Here is a 17,907-nt window from a genome sequence, read left to right on the forward strand (position 1 = left end):
AAGAAAGCGCGCCCAATTAGGTACCTGGCCTTGCCTCTCAAGGCCAGGCTGCTTGGGAATAGAACAACATGGCGTCTCCACAGCTAAGTCAAATGGTATGTTCTTTTGAAGATTTGATGATGTCGAGTTGCTTATTCGTTGCTTTAAAAGTCAATCTTAGAAAATTAAGCTTGCACCTGTGTAGTTTCTGCGGGAAAAATGATGGCTGAAATAAGCATTGTCTTTTTGGCAGGGTAGAAACCTTACAAACTAACTGTTTAGTACAGCAAGTTGTTTTATACTACCTCAAGATAAGCTTGTGTTCCGATTAAATTTCATTCCCATTCTTAGGAAAAGAAGAGATTGCAAGGATTTTTAAACGAGATGCTGAGGGGTGGTTGTTTGAAGGTACATGTGGACCTGTTTGAAACCTTTTTTTTTCGAATTTTCCGAATTGAATGAAGATTTCAATTAATTTCAAACTGACGAAGTGCTTATAACTTGATTTTGTAGATATAAAAGGTGTTATGTCAATAATATTGTTTTTGCTTTTATTATTTTATCAAAAAATTACATTCCAAGGGCTTCAAGTATTTTGCTCTCTACTTACGAGGTCGAGAAGAGTTAATCTGCAGAGTCCTGAATGAGCCCATGGTAAGGTACACTATTTTATGTAACATGAAGATTAATTAAAAATTTCAGTTTAACAAAATATCAACTGGTATGCATCATTACTGCTCTAATCAAAAGTATAACAACATACACAAATCTGATTGGCTATCAACAAGCCTGATTTTAGCCCAAATAGGACAGTGTACTGTAGGCATCATGCTTCCAATTAGACAGTGTAAACAATTGTTGTTGGATGAGGTTTTTGTGATAACCAGAATAATCAAGGTTGAGGTAGGGGTAGCCTTTGGCTTTGGCTGATATCCCTTACCGAGACCTTGATTATTCTGGATATCACAAAAAACGGAATCTAATAATTTTTTTATAAATTATACATTGAACGGAAAAAAAAATGGAAATCATGTTTTTGCTTCTTCACTGACGGCAAGCAACACAAAGCACGCGAACTTCACTCAATTACCCTTAGAAATCATGCACCATGGTTATACATGATGTGACTACCCGTGACCTTGAGTGTCCTTGACATGATTATTGTATAATCTGCCGCTAGAAAACGTCACAGGCACTGACTTCAAAAATTCACTGTATGCTTTCGGTCAATCGGAAAAGAGATAGTGATTTCAATGTATAATAATACATGTAATTGGACAGCACACATGCATCCTGCATGGTGCTCTTTCTTGGACAGATGTACCCATTTCCTGTGCACCTTGATGAAAACACTCTGTACTATTGAAATTTTTATTTTCTATCAAGATGTTTAACCAATGGTTATTGAGTCATAAATTTTGTTACAGTTTTGATTAATTGGTAACAGGAATTTGTGTCATCATCCTCTGTCTGTAATCATACTGTACTTGTGGTCAAACAAATCGGATTCCCCCTATGCAGTTGTCCAATTTTCTAGACAGATTTGATTACTCCACTCAGTCTGACCTATTTCTACTGACAGTAATTATGAACGAACAAGAATGTGAAGCAAAAACATACTTTAGGCATTGTTCCAAATAAGAGAGGACCTGTGATATTGCCTCAGGTCAAACACCTGAGAGGGTCAGCTATGTGATCTGACATCATACTCTGTAGTGCCTGCCTGAGCTGAGAAAGCTGCCAGTTAAAACTTCACCTAGTCCAGATATTTACTAGACTCGTTTGGTAATATAGCGTTTGATTTTTGATTTGCTGTTTTTACTCACAGACTTCCTGTGAACATGTAGAACACTAAAGATTCATTTGTTATTATAAAATAAATAAATAAATAAATTATGTTTTAAGTCCCCAGAAATCTGGTCATATTATGCTTCACCATCCTCCGAAAAGACAAGAAAAGGAACTTCAAGTTTCACATTTGACAGCCTGGGGAGTTTACCAAGAAATGAGTATGTAGAAACAATAATAATTTATGCATTATGCATTTAAATAATAAAAAGAAAGGCCTACTTTAGAACTAGAATTTAAGAAATCTGTCATTATGATGTAATATTTTACAGCTTTGCACTTGTACGCTGCATATCACTTCCTCCTACTAGACACCCCATTTCCACAAAAAAGTTACCATTTAAATTTATTTATCTTCTAGGGGAAATTTTCAGAGTTCCTGCTAAATCTGAATGTCAAACTTTTTCATGTCTGAATTTTGAAAGATACTCACGTTGGAATTGCAATGCAAGTTGTGCTTACTTATTTGTCATCATTTTATCAGCTTTTGTGTTGTTGTTGTTGTTTCAATGCTATGTTACATGTTGAGATTTTACCTGAACAGGGCCTCTTTAGTATATATAATTTTTGGGTAGATTATGGGACATCTTGTACTGGTTCACGGTTCACCTGCTAAACTCTACATGTATGTATTACTGGAGTTATGAAAAGCATGTTGACCAATACTTTGAACCAAATTGATCACCCATATGCACTTTGATGTAACAACTCCTAAAGGCCATAAAATCACTCCAAGCAATGAGAAATAAATTAAAATAGAGAGAGGAGAGCAAGAAAGTGAAGATAAGAGAGTGGAGGAAAAAATTAACAGACTGACATTCTTTTTAATTTGTATATCATCGACTTTGGAGATTAAACAGGGCACAATTTCTTCAATGCTGTTTTCATAAATCCAGACATATGTATACATTGTAACTACAATTTAAAAAATCTGACATTATGATAATATTTTACAGCTTTGAACTTGTACACTGTATATCAGTTCCTCCTACTAGACACTCTTTCCGTTTTCCAGAAACTATAAAGTTCTATACAATTATGTAACTATATAAAATATATACATGTATGCCATTTCTTCTGATATTTAAATTCACTCCCTTGACATGCAGATAGAATATTTAAAAAAATAATAAAACAATTTTAATTTACATTTTATTCTTATTTTAATTTGTCATTTTTATATCTAGGCAATCCTTGATCATGTCAGCCAGCACCCAGAAGAGGTAGAATCAATTGCTGCGACTTAATATATTGCATATATACAATTTTGTTTCTATTTTAGATAACTGCACATTAGACACAGGAATCATCATCCTCAACGTGTAATGTAATTTATGTTAATGTTCAGTATTTTATTAATTCATATTTATTAATTTATAAAGGGGCATTGTGAAAATTTCATGGACAGGTGTAGTACTTATGAGCAAAATAATAATATTTACATAATTATTGACTTTGGCATAATTTAGAATATTGTAACACCTAGTCCTGCACATTTTTTTAGTCACACCTTTTAACTTCTCTTATTAGTATAAATTATTATAAATTATTTATTATATTTCTCAGGTAGTATGCACGCTGTGATTGGTCAATTTAGCAGGCCATATTCTTCTGTACAGCCTGCTAAATTTTAAAGCTGTTTTTCAGTTGTTGCCCAAATGTTTTGTGATTTATTGCCAAGTGTTCTGAACTTTTTTTAGCAAGTACAAGTTTAAAACTTTCTTTTACTTCTGAAATTATGTATAAAAACTTGCTAATGACGTAAGAGTCACTTGACCATGATTTCAAATTGACTCGTTTTGCTTTCGAGGTGCGTCAGAAATTTTAAGCCATTCGGTGTGAATAGAAATCATTCCCGAACCCGTAGAGATTAGAGGTATAATAAATATCTTACTAACCTCATCTTCTCAGTCCATACTGTAAGTTACGGATCCTCATTTTTCCCCTTCGATTTATGGCCCACGCACTTTGTGCCTGGGCCATAAATGAATGGGGAAAAACTCAGTCCATAACTTACAGTACAGTCCTCGAACTCAGTTAGTAATCTGAGATATATACACAGCTAAATATTCATAGTAACTCAGTATCTTTTGTGTGATTTAGCTTAAGTGGATATGGCTTCATGGACATTGGCCTTCCACCAGCAAGCCCCAGTGATAAAGACATTGATTTAAAGGTACATTGATTCTTACAAGCATTATTTATAATAGGCCCTTTGCAGCTAAGCCATCACATGACCTGCTTTTCATAAAATTATGGGCTATAACGTAACAAATGCCAGAAATTGAAAAAGCTGTCGAACATATCAAAATGGCCAAGTTTGAGGCCCCCATCATTAAAGAATGAGATTTTATGATGGTCTGAATTTTTGCAAAAAAAATAAGATTTGTATGGAAAAAGTTGTTGGAGAGCAAGGCTGTGCTCTCCAGCAACGTTTCCCATACAAATCTTCTAAATTTTCCGAAAATTCAAAGTGTTGTATAAGCTTACTCTTTAATTCCAGGGCCTAAAACTTGGCCATTTTGGTATTTTTGATGCGCTCTTTCCATTTATGGCATTCTTTAGGTTGTAGCCCATAATATAAAATTTTTGTAGGTAAAATTTGGTCACGTGACCCCAGCTGCAAAGGGCCTATTACTGAAAGTGGAATCCTGATTTTTCCAACCTCCAAGGGAAATAAAAATTGCTTGGAAAAATCAAATAGTTCGAGAAATCGGGGGTAAAATTATGTACAGCATTTGACTGAGGATGGGAAACGACTTTTGGTTCGAGTTATCAGGAGGTCAAAAAAATTGAGGGTTCGAGAAATCGGGATTCCACTGACATCTGTATTTTTTTCCTACAGATTTACCCCACTAAATTACAAACAAAATAATTAAATTAAAATTAATCACACTGCTAAGAAAAGTTGTGGAGAAGGAGACAACCAAAAGCACTGTTGCACCATACTAGGGTTGCCCCCTCTAATTAAAGCTCAAAATAAAACTTCATTGCAAAATGACGGCTCATATAGGCAGGTTTGGATGAAGAGAAGAAGCATTGATCACATTATACATGTGTGTTTCACCATTTGTATAGGTAATCATACGGTTTCGAGTTCAATTTGGAATTAATTTGCACGAGTGAGTTTTTCAAAAAGCTGAAATTGCACGAGCCGCTTTGGCGAGTGCAATTTCAGCTTTTTGAAAAACTCACAAGTGCAAATTAACTCCAAATTGAACGAGAAAAACCGTATGATTACTTATTAATAACATAAACATGAAAAAATTTGCGCGGAGGAAGTGCCGGAAGATCTTTCTTGAAGCCATTTTTTCTCATTTGAGAAAACTTTTTTCAAAGTTTCAGCACAAAATTTTCATCATCATTTTACGTGATATCATTTTCTTAGAAAAGTTGCTATTTTCTTTCAGTCAATCATAATCCAGAATTTCAATGTGTAATTTGCACTGGTGTTACACTTTTTGCACTGATGTTACACTTTTTGCACTGGTGTTACACTTGAACTGCACTGCTCTTAGCCAATCAGAATCGAGTAATTTTTTCATGTGTATTATTAAACAAATAATGTACACTTACAGTATACTGTACAATAGACAATGTGTGAGCTTGATTCCTTGGTTAAGTTGCTTGCAATCTTACTTCATGCAGTAGTTCTCTCATGTGCAGGCATTCGTTATGATACTTCAATTTAATTAATATCAATGGTTTCTTTTTTTAATATAATACTGATCATATCAATTTCTACAGGATGACAAATCAACCCTATTTCTTATTGCTGCATATGCTCGCTACAGCTGCCCATATGTTTGGGTAAGTGCATTTTTTATAGAGTGGTCCAGTCTTGAAAATGACTGTTGACCATAAAACTATATACGCTCTGCTACTACTCTTGTGAGGCCAGTTTGTCGCAATGCAATGGAAATGCAAACAGGCCAATGAAAAACGTGGAAAGTCTAATCTGAGAAAAATTGTTATATACATGTAAAATCTCAATTGATTTTGATCTTACTCTTGGTTAGAAGTAAGTGATTGCAGAAGCGTACAAACAAAAACTGTCAAAAAAATTAATCTAGAGATGACAAACAAAAATAAAGCAGAACAACAAAATTAAACGAAATAAAAACTACAGCATTTATGGATTGGTTCAGGGTAAGAGCATGCTCCATTTAATTTGGCAAAATTTATTAATAAGTGATAACTTAAGGTGCATTTGCATGTGACTGGTTTGGACTGTATATTGCAATGGGAAATAAGTACTTTCTGCAGTTGCAAACTGTTTGTAAGAAGTACATAATTATATTGAGTGTTCTTATGTATGAAAGCCCACAATTGCAGAAAAAAATCATGGAGTATGTGCTTTAATTAGTTTATGTTTTACATTATTTTGTACATTTAAGCTGGCTAGTAATCAAATCTAAAAAGCTTCATTTCTGGAGAGATACATGTGCCTGTGGGATGCACATGTTTCATGTACCAAGTGTGAGACTGTATCTGATCATTCATTTGCTGACCACTTATACCTCCAACCTGTGAGGAATTTCCTCAAAAGCACATTTTTTTGCATTCATGTGCAATGTACAAAGACCCTTGTGTAACTTGATCCATCTAATTTTGTGACTTAATTATATTCAACATTTTATTTGGCCCCGGTAATAATTACCACATATTAGGTGAGATCAAACCATGAAAGACTAGTGGCATTTTGTGGTGACTCGGGCAAAGAGAAACAGAAGGACAGTCCATTGAAACTCAAGTCTACAGCAGAGTGGAAGCAGAGAGGTGATACACTCAATGTTATACCAGCACGGGCTGCATAGTCTTACTCAATTTCACTTTATCAAAAGCCTTGCCTTCACTTAGTCTAAAAATTTGAGACTTGTCCTACAGCAGGTTGGCTATAGATTATTTTGGAACAAAATCCAACTGAAGGTGATTTTACAAATAGTCAGTAATGTTAAAAGCTGTTATTCCAGCTTGCTTTAATCACAGTTGTAAAATTCTTATAATAAATTATATTTATTTACATTTTGTATCATACATGTACATGTAGGTCCTCAAAGTGTGCAAAATTCTACAGGGCTTTCTAGAATGCATTTTGCATGTGTTCCATAGCTTTTATGATTTGTTTTTTAAATTGCCATTTGATCCATCCGTTGTGTTTAAATGAGCAAGTCTTGGTTACTCAAAGACTGGCTGAACTGATGGAGTATTCCTCTCTAAGGTTTTTAATAGATTAATTCCATATAGTCATTGATCAATTGGAACAAATGTCATTAACATTTTTTAGTAACAAAAAAAGAAAAAAAAACATAGCAAAGTGAACTATTTTAACTATCTTTTTTTCAGACACCAAACTATGGGACATCATTGCTGAGGTTGTCAAGTTATGTATGTATCCAGCTCCACTCAACCCATTTGCTGTTGATTTCAAGTATTTTGAAGGTCTGCCATTGGTTCAGAGAGTTATTGCTACAGGTGCTATGGCTCACTTCTTACAGAAAGTTGTAGCATCTGGCGACCATGCTTACAATGCCAGAGGTAGGAAGTAGAGTTTTTGTAGATTTTGAGTCTTTTGCCTTACACTCTGTTTCTATGGAAATGGTCTTATCAGGGTTCGTACCCTTTTTCAGAAACAAATTTCCAGGACTTTTCCAGGACTCATTGATTTTTCCAGGACTCTAAAATTCACATTAACCCTTTCACTCCCAAGATCTCAATGTTAATTCTCCTTACTGTCTGTCATACATTTCATATTTTTACTTGAGTTTAACAGATTTCCAGAACTTTCCAGGACCAGTAGCCTTTTTCCAGGACTTTCCAGTCCTGGAAAATGCCATAGCAAAATTCCAGGACTTTCCAGGTTTTCCAGGACCCATACGAACCCTGTTATTAAAGAAGTTTATTAAAATTTCATTTTTGAAAGCAGGCAAATTCAAGCATGGCCCGAGTGCCAAACAATAAACTACTTACTAGCCTAACTTGATCAAGCTGTGCTGTGGAATGTTGGCCCTCAGTGGTTTCTGTACAGACCTTGCTGCACTCGGTCCGTACTGCCACCACCTTGTGCCGATATTCCCAAGAACTTTGCTTATGCTCAGTCAATAAGAAGTCATTAATTCTACTGTGGTTTGTAGTAAAGCAACTGACTACACAATCTCTTTGATTTGTTGTAGTGTTTGATGACTTAGGAGAGATCACAAGGCGTCACTTTAAGGACTTGCAGACACTCGTTCGCCAGAGAAGATCACAGGAGATTGAACAAGCTTCATTGCAGTATCCAGCCCAGTACAGCACACAGCAACAGGGAAATCAATACAATACACAGCAACCAAAACAGCAAACAAACTATTACCAAACAGGGCCAGTGCAACAACCTCCATCTGCCTACCAGTACCAGTCTGGAAGGATGTATTAATAAGCTACATGTAGTTCTCGTAATTTAATCAAATAGAAATCAGAAGTTAGTGATGAAGTACTCTTTCAGGGTTCGTACGGGTTATGGAAAATCTGGAAAGTAATGAAATTTAATAATTTCATTTTCCAGGCCTGGAAAGTCCTGAAATTGAAGTGTGAGTCATGGAAAGTCATGGAAAAGCAATAAACTTTCTGAGATGAACAGGCAAGAAAATCAAAAGTTCAAAAAACAACAGACAAGTCAGAAAACTAGCTAATTCCTGTAAAGAAAATTAACACTAGCTCGCATTTTGTGTCATAATGTGGGAAAATACCTTAAATAATAGACTGTTTTGACAATACTTTGAGAACAACTGCTTAACATAAGTCATGGAATACTCGGAAAGATCATACAAAAGGCCATGGAAAGTCATGAAATTTCAAAAGTCCAAAAGTGTACGAACCTTGTCTTTCAAAAGAAATTCAAACAGGTGTTGATGGGTTTTACCGGCATTACTGTCAAACAAAATTAATTTCATTAGTAGCAAGATTGGTTTTGTCAAAATAATTTGTATTGCTAACTTGGGACATATTATCAGTCAAAATAGGATAAAACATGAAAAGAAAATAAATGTAAATATTCTTATGACGGAATTGAAATTTGTAAATATTACTACAAACTTAATTCTGGTAACTTTATTTATAATATTGTTGATGTACTTCTTAATTAGTAGGAGTAGTACAGTTCTAACCAAGGAAGTGTGAAATTAAAATAATAAAATTAATGGATTTAGCAATGTGGAATGAAAAACAATAGTAATATTATTGATATCATTATTCATATTGTATAACATTTTGCTGTACAAATGGTATTAGAACAGGCCATAATTATTCATATTCTCAATATTGGACTGGAACAAGCTTGCAATGGGGGCTCATGTGGGGGAATATCATTAAAAAAAAAAAGACTTCCTGACTCCCTGACTCAGTTGCAAGCTACATGTAGTTCCAGCACAATACTGAGAAATATGAATATGTCTACTGAGAAGAGCCCAGTTAGGTTAAAAGTAAAGTTGGTGGATACAAGAAAAGATAAAAAGCGGAGCTCCTTTTTTGAATGAATGAAATAAAGAAGCCAATAGCTTGTGAGCATGATTGGCGTCTAACATGCCAGCAGAGAAGCTGTGAGAGTGAGTCAGTCAATGAAACGAGCCAGTATTAGAACAAGCTCTTACCTGCTCACTGCCTCATTGGTTTCCCCATTCATGTATTCTCGTGGCTTTGCCATGACCTACTCTACAGGAGGAGCCCTAAGGAACCAATGTTTAGAGGAACTTTCAATAGCATGCGCATAAATGACATATTGTGTGTAAACTGTCCTCCGAAAGAGAAATGAAAACAAAATGAGGCAGATTAGAGGCAGTTGTCTCATCCAGCTATAAAATTCCCGGTTACAAATAGAGCCACATCTTATCGCTTTTGGTTCAGTTTTGCAAACCCAGGAAAAAGGATGAGAGACTGTTGTACTCCTAGTTGTAGAAATACACAGTGAATACAGATGCACTTTTCCGAGTTGTCTCTAACACATTTTATTTTTGACTTGCTTCCCTTTTCTGTCTTGTTCTCTTTCGTTTGGGTTTCACTTCTTCTTCCTCCTCATTCGGTGGATCCGGTGGAACAAGACCCTGGAAAAAGTCGTAATACACAACAGTAGAATCTGCTTCACAAAAAGCCATTGTCACTTTTGGGTCACGATCATTTCCCGTGTCTTCCTCCACTTCTTTTTCATCGCATAGATTAACTTCCTGGATAATGTTCTGAATTTCGTCCGTTGTTAAAGCTGTGTCTATCGTAACTGGAACTACAATATCAAATGGGGACTTCTTTATTCGCTTTCCTGTGATGTAAACCAACTTCAAAGACTCGCAGGGATGGATTGACACGCTAAACCAATGTTTGCTTTCACACAGATCCAAGTAAACTGTCATAGCTGCTCTTGCCATCGAAGGCTTCCCATTGTAGTATCCGTATGACTGTATTTCCTTGAATTTTGGGTGATTTTCGAACCAGTTTTCTCGCGTAACTTTGTGCCGAACTTCACTCTTCGAAGCCATGATGGCAATTTCCGCCAGGCGTTCCAAAACACACCCGAGAAAAGCTGGCACTAGTTGTTTTCAAGATGGCGGACCGCCGCGAGTCTGGTATGGGACCTTTTTTCTGTATTTTGTATTCTTTTAAGACTTTTCAATCCGTCCTTATTGTAGTATATATTTTTTAAAACCAATCGAGGAATGTGTGGCAAACAAGGCAGTATGATATGGTGGCAAAAAAACCTCGCCACCGGCTAATTATTGCGAACTTCAGTAAGCCCACATTGGTATCAAAAGTTCTGAAAGAGATCGGAGTTGTGTTGCAAGAAGTTGTGATGAACAAAAAAGTGTCGAACAATTTATCATGCAGTCATTCAATCTCGAATTTCTTCATCAACTTTAAGAAATCAGCGAGTTGACATCAGTGATACATACAAATCATGACTTATGAAACAATGAAGAAGCTAGCGCTTACAAAGACTACAAACAAACCATGCTACAGGGTGTCTAGAAAACGAAGACCAAAGACCGAAGACTGAAGACCCCTCGAAAACGGAGACCCCCTAGAAAACGAAGACCTCGAAAACGAAGACCCCCTAGAAAACGAAGACTAAAACCGTTGGCGAAATGAGCACTGAATACGACATTAGATTGAATCACTTCGTGCGTTGTGCGCCGCATTGAGCTTTATTCGCCACTGCTTTCGGCTCTTGGTGGGCCGGCTTTGCTTTGTTTTGCTACGCGAAGGTTACATAGCTCTGAATATGTCTGAACGGATATCTGGGATATCCCCAACAATAAATTAAATTAAGCAACTTGAAAGGTCAGCAGGGTGCTATCTTTGTTTACCTAAATTGCGTGACAGAAGTGAACAATGAAAGGTCGTGTTATTCGAATACTTTTTTTACCTTGTTTTGCATGTCTTGCATGTTGGTGGAAAGATTCAAACGTCTGGCGAGGGAGTGTAACTCAGAAATTTGCATTAAACAGTTTTGTGTTTTTGAAGCTCATTGCAAAACTAAGACTGTGCTTAGATGTAATGGTGATGTGACAAAACAATGGCTTGCATTGAGGTCGAAGGTCAGCCATCGCATCGTGAGATAAACGTAAACATTTTGGCGCAAAAATTATGTTTTAGAGTGGTCAAAAGATTCCAGCTATGTCCATGTTTCGCAGCTTTAAACTTAGCAATGTGGAATGAAAAACAATAGTAATATTATTGATATCATTATTCATATTGTATAACATTTTGCTGTACAAATGGTATTAGAACAGGCCATAATTATTCATATTCTCAATATTGGATCACAGGGTCACATTTACACAGCATTACATCAGTTTACGTCGGGGAAAAAAGCTAGGAAAAAGCCAGGCCAGGCTTCCATCTTTGTTTACTGTAAGGTCTGTCTTCGTTTTCTAGGGGGTCACAACGCGCGTGATTCGATTAAATGTCGCATTCAGTGCTAATTTCGCCTACGGTTTAAATTGGGGTCTTAGGTCTCACTTCTTCGTTTTTTGAGGATCTCAGTTTCTGGCAAGACTTGTCACGACGACTTCCAAAAGGTCTTTGTTTTCGAGGTCTTCGTTTTCTAGGGGGTCTTCATTTTTGAGGTCTTCATTTTCTAGGGGGTCTTCATTTTCGAGGTCTTCGTTTTCTAGGGGGTCTTCATTTTTGAGGTCTTCGTTTTCTAGGGGGTCTTCATTTTCAAGGGGTCTTCAGTCGTTGGTCTTTGGTCTTCGTTTTCTAGACACCCCCATGCTACATGCATGTAGCAATATCCAAATTGTCCTAGAAATGAAAATTAAAGCTTTGCAGAATCAGAGTGTGCAACTGAAGAAAATTATATATAAAGTAAACCCAAATGGGGCTTGGGGCTTATCAAACAAGGTATTTTTGCATGTACAGATATGAGTCCCTGACAGGGTAAATTCTGACAGTGGACATGGCTATGGCGACATGATGGACTGATTTGGTTGATAGTCGTCCTGGGTTGTTTGGTTCTTAGGGCTCCATAGTTTGGCAACCTAATTTCTCATTAGACCACACTTGCGGACTTAAATATTTCTGATATTGTCGACTGGCCTTGGATGAAATTCCAACAGTGATGTGTAAACCTTCTGAAATTGTGATGTGCAACTCAGACTAGGGACTTCCTCCTCCCTAACAGGGACTCATTGTACTCTTAAGGTGTGCTGGGCTTTGTTTATGGAGGATGAGAGTGGTGTCAGGATTGAGGAGAGCTGTTTTCAGAAGAGATTATTTTCAGAAGTTTGCATATCTGTACAGTCATAAGGGGAGTAAAATTAAGGCAGTGAAAGATCAGAGAGGACCGAATGGTATAATTAATAAATATGTTCCATTGATACCATTAGGAAGAATCAGGGACATCTCAAGTAGGAAAATTCTTGACAGTGCAACACGTAAAAGACGCCAGAAGAGACAACTAGATGCCTTGGAAAAGGACAACTTCCAAGATGATCCTCATTCTCACCTGACAGTAGTCCCTGCCAAAATGAAGGTTCCAGCATTTAATGACACCATGGAAGGTAATTACCATCAGAATATGGAGTGCGTTTGTGGCTGCTATATTGTACTTCAATAGGCCCTTTGCACGATCCGGACACATGGTACAAAATCACATGTGCTGGTGAGCAAGTTCTGCAGAGGGACTTCCAAAACAAAGGCAGGTCCAGGTGGACTGGTATGAGTGGCATTGTTTTGGAAGTCCCACTGCGCAACTTGCTCACTAGCATGTGTGATTTTGTACCATGTGACCGGATTGTGCAAAGGGCCTATTAGAAGTCTTTTCAAGACCATCCAAGCAAATCCTTCACAAATTGACCAGTAGCAGTTGATTTAGGGTCCTATTTTCCAGTTTGGGAAGTAGAACTGATGATGATGACAGGTGGCAACAAATTTGATGATTTTGATGAATTTTTTTATTCCTAAATTTTAATATCTTCATTATGTGCGGTGAAGAACTGTATCTGCTATTTTCATCTTTCGTATTTGAGGATGTGGATTTTGTCGTGGTTACCAATAAGGAACGTGACTGTATGATTTTTCTTTCAACATCATTGAAGTTAAATGCAAATTTTCTGACTCAGAAAATGAGTAAACATTTTCTTGAGAAGTAATCATACTTTATCTGCATGTTTCCTTACATTATTTGCAGTCCTGATCTCAGATAAAGTGACCCCTGTTTTTGGTGCTTTTGAAATGAAAAAAAAAAAAGAAAAAAAAAAAAGAGGTGCCTTAGATTTGGATGTTTTATCTATATGTATGTCAAACAGAACAGAACATGGCCACTTGAAAATTTGTATTTTTTGTTGCCGTCGTGTTTGCAATTCTAATCTGCCAATGGTATTTCTCATTCATTCGCCGCACTCACTCATGAGGTATGCCATCTGCATTCAAAGAAAAATATGTATCACCACACAGTCTTGTAATACCCTCCATGTAGTAGTTTAAATTACAGTTGTGTATATACATCTACCCAATTATTTTAATTTTTTCTTGTATAATTTGTCAGCCTGACAAAGCAGAGCTGATCATTCTGTATTTGTGACATGTTTAGTGTGGCACTTAACACATGTCCTGTCCCATCTTGTAGATAAAAGGAAGAAAAGGAAATCTAAAACAGGGGAGCTGTTTAAACAGGTCTGCAAACATATTACTGCAGTTTGCTAAGTAACTAAAATGGTAATTTGTTGCACTTGATCACAAATTGTCACCTCGTAATGTAAGCATTATAAAACACTTGTGGAAGCACCATCATTATCTGGCCACAGGACCCTAGATAAAAGAGACTCTATGACATGATAGGGAGGTTTGGTGGCCTAATCGTTGCCATGCACTATCTACATGTAGACTTGTCCAGGTTCTTGGTTGAAGTCCTGAAAACACAACTCAATGAGCTCACTTTACTCCCACAGAGCCTCTGTGCCCAGGTGAATGGACCATTTGGCCTGACACAGACTTAAACCCTATTTAACTTGCTGTGGCAATTGATTAACCTCATTAGAAATGTTAGAACAGTAATTGTTTTGTAACTGACTTGCTGCTACCACTGATCATAACTTGAAGTTCTTCATGTGAAAGGTTCTTGTCAGAGGCAGTGATGTATTACTGTAAGTTGCTTGCAAATTTCCCAAAAGGATTTTAGCAACTGTTGTACATACTTGTGATAATGAGCCATGGCTTTGAGATTTTTAATGCTAAGTTGCAATTTTGTCCTTGTTCACCAGAGATTTAGAAGAACTTTTGCCATGCTTTTGGAAGAGGCAGTAAGTGTGAGATCAAGATTTCATACTTTTAGCAAATAATGGTCAACAGATATGATAATTTGTCATTTAAATGTGATGACTTCCACACAGCCTATCACTGCATGTAAATCTACATGCTTCATGTAAACCCATATTAATAATTTTGCCTGTTTATTTGTTGATTATTTGTCATCTTTTTTCATTATTCAGCAACAGGAAGCTGAAGCTGGGGAACCATCCTACAACTCAGCCAATGTACCTCCATCAAAGTTTCCAGAACGGCACTTCTGCTCTGTCTGTGGATATCCTTTATTTCAGAATTTATTTCACAATTAATAGTTAATAAATAAACCCCTTCTGGTGCCTGGTGTGTCGGCTGATAATGTCCGCAGCTGAGATATTGTCCGAAAAATGAATATTTGGCCGAGAAGTGAAGCTTTGAGGGCAAATGTGACATTTTGAGGACAATCTCTCAGCCAAGGACATTATCAGCCAACATACCAGCGAGCCAGAAAGGGGTTCATTTATTTTATAACCCTCCCACTTTTGTGCTAATCAGAACAGCATTGGCGACCATTTTTTTGTAAAAAAATATGTCATAATCAGCGGATTCCAGGCAAAGAGTTTGTTTTTCTTCTATGAAGAGTAATAAAGATGAAAAGTTGAAATTCTAGAGCTGGATTTATTCTTTTTAGCTTTGTTTCTTTTCGACAGAAACAGTCGCAGGGCAATTATCAACCCAGGCGGAGGTTATTGTGTGATAACTGCCCAGTAATTTTGCACCACGTGACGTAAAGTAGCCAATAGAATTGCGCGAAAATTAAGCGTGAGTTATAATTAATGGTAACAACAATGATTTGTTGTACTTTTGGTAGCTATTTGCATATGTTATTCTTCCCAATCAGTGATATTTCCAGAGTCACTTTGTGTGCTCTTACACAACAAATGTGATTTCAGCTATACTTTTCTGGTGCTGCAATCCTCAGAGACCCAGTGGCTGTTAGTTGCGGCCGGACGCAGTAAATGTAAAACAGAAATCAAAGCACCTCGATTTTTGCCATATTTACTTGATCCCACCCTGATTAATTACCCCTTGGTCTCCGAAGATGTGGCATTTCTTGATTTTATTAAGTTTTTTTTTGTCAGTGTGGTAATGAGTCATCTGCGGATCCTTAACTTTTCTTCACATTCCCTTCAAACTATACCTGTGTATCTTGTGGAGCAAGATATTGCTGTGTGAAGTGTTTGTCGACACACCAGGACACAAGATGTCTCAAGTGGACAGTATGAGCTGCTATTACCATCGTTCGTTCTATTGTTCTCACAATTTCAAGCGTCATCATAAAAGGTTTCAGCGACTGAGGTCATTCCGCAGCCAATAATCCAGTTCGCAATTCCGTGGAGGTATAAAACACTATGATTCCAGTAGACGAGAACATGCAACTTATAATCCAGTTTATCATTAACTGGATGTACAGGGTTGCAGTTTCAGCGAAACCCGTTGCTAAGCGACAAGATCTATCGTTATTACGTAATGCTTGAAGAGGAGGTTTTTAAAACGACACTGACACCAAAGTTTTAGAGCCAAAAAAGGCAACATTTCATGTCGATTCACGGATTGTGACCTGCCTAACTTGTACATACTTGTAGTTAATTTGTGTTACATTAAAGATCGCCGAACGGTTGCCTGTTGGAACAATTTTTCTGCTTTTTGACATCTTTTTGACAATATTCTGATGGCTTTCGTTTTTAATGGCCAATCAGAATGCAAGAACGTGAAGAAGAGTTGTCAAGATCCACACTCACGTTATGACAGTTATGACAAGCTTCGCAGTTCTTGCAATTCGATTTCCTACTTTAAACAAAAGACAAAGTTTTCAAAAAGTTGTCAAAAATCTACAGAAAACAGCCTCGTCAAGTGGCACTGTAAAAAGTATTTTTACTCTAAACGGTTGATAACCTCTTTGGCCAAAACCATGTCATATTTTTCCTTCGTCAGCATTGTTCATTTTGCGGTACATCAGAATACCTTCAACTCACTTGTTACGAGGGATCATGCAAAGCCACCAATCATCAAGAAATAACCTGTCTGATTACCACTCTAGCGCTATCGCCCTCTGCGTTAAGCTAGGATGGGATAGTCTCTATATCAGAAGGAAAAAGCAAAAATTGAAATTAATATTTAAAAGTTGAATGATTAGACTCCGGAGTACCTGAAAAGCCTATTTAAACCCTTCAGCACGGACTATGGACTCGGAAAGATTGGAAAGAAAAAGCTCTGCCCAGGCCCCGTACCAATTTTCTCAAAACGAAGTGTCTGCTACAGTGGGGCACGTCTGTGGAGTAGCCTTCCATCTAACGTCAGAGTCATTAAATCTTTTATATTAACTCCAAAAATGAGATCAATCACCGAATGTTCTCCACGTACTCCCACACGACAAACATCTAAATCATTTTTTTTTCCTTTTTTATCTCAATCTTGTGATATCACTGATGTTTCTACCGTGGTTAACTAAAGTGTATGTATGTAAATATTCCTACCGGAATATTCGGGACCACCTCTGGAGGTGGTCCTCTTTGACCGGTTCGACCGAAATTTGCCGTTCCATTTGGACAAACCCGTTCATTGCCCTACTCTTCAGTAGATTTTACTTATGTAGGGAATTCGGAAAATGAATAAAAAATGGTAAGAGCCATTCCTTTTGGTTGGCCCGGTTTGATCGGAAAATGTCGTTCCCTTTTTCCTCGGAAAGCCCACTGGTCTCTGACTGGTCGGTCTGGTATGGTGGAAGCGCCCACGGTTACCGTAGTGAGACGCCCACAGAACAAATACCAATCTCGTTCCCAGAGTCCGCGTTAACACGTAGGCATGGGCAGAATGGATAATTGGCTCATTTTCGCTTCCATACCTCCCCGATACAGTAAAACAAAATGGCGGACTTTCGTTTATGCTTAAGCTTATTTTTTGTGCCCAAACAGGGGCCAGCATTTGCGGAGCCGTTTGGAAATTGTCTGAAGAGACTTCAGTTCCTAGGGTGTTTTCCAGCCTTACTTATAAACTTTCGTGGGCTGGCTTCAATTTTTGCCGGGTTTACTTCGTCCCGCCCCAACTAACTGCCCCTGGGTCTCCAAGAATGCCGTGGCCGGTGACCTCACAATACCTTGACGAATCAGACTGCTCCATTTGCATTGATATCTTTATAACCGAATACCGACAACCGGCAGTCTAACGGTTCCTAGTGTGACAATATTGTTGACTAATCATGAAAAATATTATGCCGCAAAATCTTAAACCGGCCGCGCCAAATAAAACGAGTACATCAATGCAACT

General features: G+C 37.3%; 3 protein-coding genes across 4 annotated transcripts in view; 2 read left to right on the top strand and 1 right to left on the bottom strand.

Annotated features, from left to right (window-relative positions):
- The window catches only part of LOC149108880 (uncharacterized), an 11,410-nt gene extending 2,376 nt beyond the window's left edge, over positions 1–9,034 (top strand). Inside the window, exons 1-10 of one of the 2 annotated variants that reach the window (XM_089293488.1) lie at positions 12–95; positions 331–387; positions 562–633; positions 1,885–1,988; positions 3,015–3,050; positions 3,931–4,003; positions 5,575–5,637; positions 6,498–6,606; positions 7,174–7,365; positions 8,001–9,034. In XM_089293488.1, coding sequence (XP_089149614.1) covers positions 69–95; positions 331–387; positions 562–633; positions 1,885–1,988; positions 3,015–3,050; positions 3,931–4,003; positions 5,575–5,637; positions 6,498–6,606; positions 7,174–7,365; positions 8,001–8,242 — 975 coding nt within the window. In that variant the 5' untranslated portion in view covers positions 12–68 and the 3' untranslated portion in view covers positions 8,243–9,034. Of the gene's footprint in view, positions 1–11; positions 96–330; positions 388–561; positions 634–1,884; positions 1,989–3,014; positions 3,051–3,930; positions 4,004–5,574; positions 5,638–6,497; positions 6,607–7,173; positions 7,366–8,000 lie in introns of those variants that run through there. The other variant, XM_089293489.1, reaches the window with a different exon arrangement.
- Positions 6,777–10,362, bottom strand: LOC110057271 (tRNA-splicing endonuclease subunit Sen15-like). The gene has a single exon (XM_020763862.2). The coding sequence runs from the start codon at positions 10,332–10,334 to the stop codon at positions 9,810–9,812; it is 525 nt and encodes a 174-aa protein (XP_020619521.2). The 5' UTR covers positions 10,335–10,362; the 3' UTR covers positions 6,777–9,809.
- Positions 10,363–10,384: 22 nt separating this feature from the next.
- On the top strand, positions 10,385–16,261 carry LOC110057272 (zinc finger HIT domain-containing protein 1-like). The gene is made up of 6 exons (XM_089293491.1): positions 10,385–10,421; positions 12,684–12,857; positions 13,925–13,971; positions 14,559–14,597; positions 14,787–14,878; positions 15,764–16,261. The coding sequence occupies exons 1-6, from the start codon at positions 10,400–10,402 to the stop codon at positions 15,864–15,866; spliced, it is 477 nt and encodes a 158-aa protein (XP_089149617.1). The 5' UTR covers positions 10,385–10,399; the 3' UTR covers positions 15,867–16,261.
- Positions 16,262–17,907: the final 1,646 nt, after the last annotated feature.

Source organism: Orbicella faveolata, unplaced genomic scaffold (genome assembly GCF_042242905.1).
Source record: "Orbicella faveolata isolate gen_17 unplaced genomic scaffold, um_ofav_v1 contig_25, whole genome shotgun sequence".
NCBI classification, from domain to species: Eukaryota; Metazoa; Cnidaria; class Anthozoa; order Scleractinia; family Merulinidae; genus Orbicella; species Orbicella faveolata.